Source organism: Eimeria acervulina, genomic scaffold (assembly GCF_000499425.1).
Source record: "Eimeria acervulina Houghton genomic scaffold, Eah_scaff228, whole genome shotgun sequence".
NCBI lineage: Eukaryota > Apicomplexa > Conoidasida > Eucoccidiorida > Eimeriidae > Eimeria > Eimeria acervulina.
In genome coordinates, this window is record NW_013550005.1 from 21,702 (window position 1) to 27,500 (window position 5,799).

The window sequence follows — 5,799 nt, forward strand, 5'->3', positions numbered from 1 at the left end:
ATAAATATTTTGAGGGTGTTTGTTTGTCTGCATCATAAAGAGAGAGCAGATAGTATATATTGTGCGATATATTTGCTGTACTTTATTGCGCTCCCCTACTAAATTTCATTATATTAATATATGCTACCGAAGCAGATCATTATTCCCCATTAAAACAATTATCTTAGAGATCCAGGGGATGCAAATAAGCAGAATAAAGATTTGAATTAAATAAAAAATTAAAATTTTGAATTCAACTTAAATATAAGGGGCACTGGCGTGCTGGTGTGCGTGTGTGTGTGCGGCGCCGCACATGATAAATCCGTTGGAGCTGTATTTGCAGACAATAAATATGCTTTTGTTTAAACAAGAAAGAAACGAAGAAACAATTAATTTTATTTTAAATATTTCCTTTTTAATCGTAAAAACAAACAAATGAAATGGTCAGCAAGTGCTGCGCCAGTGGAGAAGAAGATGCGGCAGGATGGTCTTCTTGTTGAGGTGTCTGTACACCTGAATTGGTGTTGAAGAATCTTTTGAAATAAGGGGAAATATTTGAATTTAGATTCAAAAAGAGGGTATTTATGCATTTTTTGCATATATTTTCCTTATTAGTCCTTCTACCTCCTCTTCTTCGCTTGTAAGCCCCACTGACAACCATCGACGCTTCTCTTCCGGTTGTCATAGTGTTCAGTATTGGTGCTCGGTATTCTTCATTAAAAAAGTACTTCGACGCAATATATATATTAAAATATATCATTTCAATACTTTTTCTTCTTCCGTCTCATCTTAGAAATGGACGTGGAGGCAGATCTAAGCCGTCTGCGCGATGCAGCAGTTCAGCAGCAAATACGTCTATGGCTTGCTTTAGACAAAAATGCTCAGTCTCAACAAGAAGCAAAACGGTTGATTAAAGAAGCTTCTGAAGAACAGCTGAAGGAGGTCTTCTGCAAACACCTAAAATTCGGCACAGTATGCCTTTACTTCTACCATTCCAAACCCTAAACCCTAAACCCTAAACCCTATATACTAAACCCTAAACGGGAAGCCCCACACCAGCAGCAGGAAACAACCTTTTTCTCTTTATTTTTAACAACTCCTGTGCCTCTTTGTACAACACACATCATAGATGTTGATAGGAAAACTCGCAGTGAAAGGCATAAGGAATACATGCCAAATGCAGCAGCAATTATAATACAATTTGAATGCAAACAAACTAATAAACAAACAAACACAGTAAATATAATGCATAACATATCGCACACACTCCTACTCATTCATCTGTCTAAAAGCAGCAAATAAAAGGCCGCGTTTTACCCACTGCGGCAGCGGCAACAGCAACAGCAGCGGCAGCCGCATATGCAGCAGCAGCAGAAGCAGCAGCAGCAACATCAGCAGCACCAGCAACAGAAGCAATAGCATTAGCAGCAACGTTTCTCTATAGGTTGTTAAGATGCATCTTCAGCGTATGTGTACGAATGCATGCATGCAGCAGATCACTCGTACTTTCTCTTGTACATCATATTCTTATATTTACATATATATATATTTATTTATTTATTTATATTTATAACCCTTTATTTTGTTTATATTTGGGGTGTATATACAGGCAGGGCTAAGGGCTCATATGGGCGCTGGGTTTAGCAGATTGAACGATGTTACAATTCAACAAGCGTCACAGGTAAGCATTCTTTATTTCATTTGTTTTGTTTATTTGTTTATTTGTTTATTTGTTTTGTTTATTATAATTGCGTTTGTTTAATTTGTTTGCTGTGCCTGCGTTGTAGATATTTGTTTGTTTGCATTTGCCGTTCATTTCTTTATTTTCTCTCTTTATTTTAATATTTTATTTTTGTTTTTAATTTTCTTCGCTTTCTTTTTATTACTTCCGTTTGTCTGTTGCTGCATTTTGGTGCTTTGCATGCCTCACCAATTAATATATCTGCATACAAGAATTCAATATATATAATATATAAATATATATGCATATAAAAATATGTCTACTATCTAATATATATATATATATATATATATAATGTCTGCTATCATATATATATATATATATATATATATGTCTATGTGTATGATAGTCTGACTGTGGGTGCTCTGAGGTGTATATGCAGGCTGTGATTTAGTTGTTGTACTTCCTTATAATCTGTTTAATATTGGTTGTAGGATGTTAATTAATTGTTTATAATTTGCATGCACAGTATATTGAGGTGTACATACACTGCAATTGCTTCAGGGTCTGGCAGATTATTTAATTAAACGCCACGGGGCAGACATTTGTTCAACTCGCGGAATTATTATAGGCAGAGACTGCAGACATAACTCTGAAAGGTAAATTATATTCATAATTATATTAATATTAATATTATTATTAATATTTATATCGATATTTATATTTATATTTGTGTTTATGTTTGTGTTTATGCTTGCGTTTATGCTTATGTTTATGTTTATGTGTGTATTTATATTTTATGTTTATGTTTTATATTTATGTTTATGCTTATGTTTCTGTTTATGTTTTCGTTTGTGCTTATATTTATATGTATATTTGTATTTTATATTTATGTTTTATATTTATATTTATGTTTATGCTTATATTTGTGCGTTTATTTTTAATATTTTTATGATTGTAGTTATATCTATGGATTCGGGTGTATAGACAGTGCAGAGAAAGGCGTTTATTATCGTTTGTCCATATATTTAAAGTCATATAATTAATTAAACTAATTAAATTAATTAAATTAATAAAATTAATTAAATATTTTGACTAAGATAAGTTCACTGAAGTCTCATTGCTTAGGGTCTCGAGCCCTTCATAATACTCCTATTAGTAAAACAATTAGTATTACATAAATTTGTTTATTATAATATAATGAGTTGTTTATGATAATTACGTATATATATAATGCATATATATATGTATATACATGTACACTATATACTTACGTATATATGAAGTATATATATCTATGCATATAAAATATATATACATAAATATACTATATATCATCCATATATATATATATATATACATACAATATATATATATATATATATATAGTTAGAGCAGATCTACCGACCATGTTAGTTTGCATTTTGTGTTTGAAGTGTTTAAAGACAAGAATGAAGATTGTTTGTGTAAATACCGCGTTGTGTTTGTTTATCTGTTTTGTTGGACTAATAGCTATGGTTTAGGGTTTAGGGTTTAGGGTTTGTGGTTTGTGGTTTGTGGTTTGTGTTCAGATTCTCTCATCTTGCTGCTGCTACATTTTTGAGTCGAGGGTTTCGGGTGTATTTATGCAGAAGTGCTGTACATACACCGCTTGTAGCATTTGGTGTTCTTCATTTAAACTGCGTCGCGGGTATTGTTATTACTGCTTCACATAACCCTAAAGAGTATAACGGATATAAAGTTTATGATGAAAACGGCGCTCAAATTATCCCTCCAGTAGATGCAGATATTGCTAACGCCATTCAAAATAATCAGGTATGCATGCAACTAAAACCCTAAACCCTAAACCCTAAACCCTAAACCCTAAACTCGGAAGCCTAGTGGACGTTAAGAGCGGAACCCTAATACTTAAACCCTAAACCCTAAACCCTAGATCCTAAAGGCTGAACCCTAAACAGGAATAAACCCTGAACCCTTAACCTGTTGTCCTAAACCCTAAACCCTAAACCCTAAACAAACTGCCTGTACACTTGAACACCCCATTAGAGGGTGTTCCCAATGGGGTGATATATATATATATATATGTATATATATATATATATATATATATATATATTCGGGCTCCATGCTTGTTTGTTTGTCCATACACCGCAAAATGTGCTGACGCCTGCATTTATTTGAATTAATTATTTCATTATTTTATTTTTTATTTCTTTTTTTTTTCAGAGTCTGTGGCCGGAAGTGGAGGAAGTGTTTGACCGATCAAAGGGTTTTATTTTTGTTTCTGAAGACAAAGCGCAGCAGTTGGTAGACCCAACAAAAGAACTAACAGAAGAATATTTATCTTCAATAACAGCAGACTTGTGCATGCGAAAGGAAGAAACACAAAAATCTTCTCTTAAAGTTGTATACACCCCAATGCATGGGGTGGGCTTACCCTTTGCAAAGGCTCTCCTCAGCAGATTCGGATTCACACAAGGACTCGTTACAGGCAAGGGTTTAGGGTTTAGGGTTTAGGGTTTGGGGTTTAGGGTTTAGGCGTTGGGGTTAAGTGCACTAGAACTTCAGGTTTCGGGTTTAGAATTTAGGGTTTAGGGCTGAGGGATTAGGGGCTTTTAGGGTTTAGGGCTGAGGGGTTAGGGACTTGTTAGGGTTTAGGGTTTAGGGTTTAGGGTTTAGGGTTTAGGGTTTGTGGGTGCGTTGTGTTCAGTGGATGAACAGTGCATCCCTGATCCTGATTTTTCGACTGTCTCTTTCCCAAACCCTGAAGAAGAAGGTGCATTAAACTTAGCTATTAAAAAAGCAGAAGAAAACAATATTTCTTTTGTTGTTGCTAACGATCCCGATGCAGACAGACTCGGCTGCGCTGAAAAAGTCAAGTCCGCAAACCCTAAACCCTAAACCCTAATCGCTAACCGCTAAACCCTAAAACCCTAAACCCTAAACCCTAATCGTTAAGCACTTGACGATTAGCACTGAACCGTCAACTCTAGACCCTAAACACTAGACGCGTAGCGTTATGCCCTAAACCCTAAACCCTAAACCCTAAATCCTACGTAATAAACCGCAGAGCTATAACCCTAAACCCTAAACCCTAGACGCTATACACTGAACCATAGAGCGGCTAAAGCCTAAACCCTAATCTTGAACTATTTCTTGCAAACTGAGTGAGGGGTTCTGACAAAGGGTTTAGGGTTTAGGGTTTAGGGTTTAGGGTTTAGGGTTTGTGCTGCAGCGGAGAGTGGCATCAGTTTACCGGGGATGAAATCGGCATAATGTTGGCTGCATATTTATTAGAAGTGCGAGTGAAGCAGAAAAAAGAAAAAGCAAAGATGCTTTTTATTTCTTCTGTTGTCTCTTCCTCTATGCTTAAGGCCTTTGCAGAGGTATGGATGGGGCACTCTCCTAGGGTTTAGGGTTTAGGGTTTAGGGTTGAGGGTTTAGGGTTTAGGATTTAGGGTTTGTACGGGGTGTGGAACAGCAGCAGTAGTAGCACCAGAAGCAGCAGCAGCAGAAGCAGCAGCATACATATTATTATGTATATGATATATGTATATATATATATATATATATATATATTCACGATGTAAATACATGTATATAGGAGTATATAAAGATATATTATATATACTTATATATATATATATTTGTGTTTTTGTATTTGTTTGTTTCAGGCGAACGGCTGCGTATATCGGTGCACAGGGACAGGGTTTAAGTGGATAGAGAACAGGGCAGCATTGCTGCAGCAGCAGCAGAGTTTGGAGCCTGTGCTGCTATATGAAGAAGCTTTAGGGTTTGGGGTGTATGCACAGGTAAGAGATAAAGACGGTGTAAGTGCTGCAGCAGTATTAATTGAGCTTGCATGCAAATTGCATGCAGACGGAAGCAATTTATACAATTTCTTGCAGCAGCAGCAGCAGCAGCACGGCTTCTTTCTTTCTTGTAATGTTAGCGTAAGGCAGCAGCAGCAGCAGCAGCAGCAAATTATATCTCATTTTCGCAGCAACGGGAGTTATATAAAATGCATTGGAGGGTATGCGATAAAGACATTGATTGATGCAGAAAAAGGCGTAAAGATTGACAATGAAGAAGATAGAAAAAACAATAAAGATGATGAAGCTGAAAAAGAAGAAAATATA

At 35.7% G+C, this 5,799-nt stretch overlaps 1 protein-coding gene across 1 annotated transcript; it reads left to right on the forward strand.

The window, feature by feature from the left end:
* Window positions 1-774: 774 nt before the first annotated feature.
* EAH_00026930 (phosphoglucomutase, putative) lies at window positions 775-5,617 on the forward strand (the record flags this gene model as incomplete). The annotated part of the gene is made up of 10 exons (XM_013396484.1): window positions 775-951; window positions 1,589-1,660; window positions 2,225-2,319; window positions 3,232-3,475; window positions 3,887-4,087; window positions 4,192-4,228; window positions 4,371-4,539; window positions 4,896-5,046; window positions 5,335-5,472; window positions 5,540-5,617. 10 exons carry the CDS (start codon window positions 775-777, stop codon window positions 5,615-5,617), a joined length of 1,362 nt encoding a protein of 453 aa, XP_013251938.1.
* Window positions 5,618-5,799: the final 182 nt, after the last annotated feature.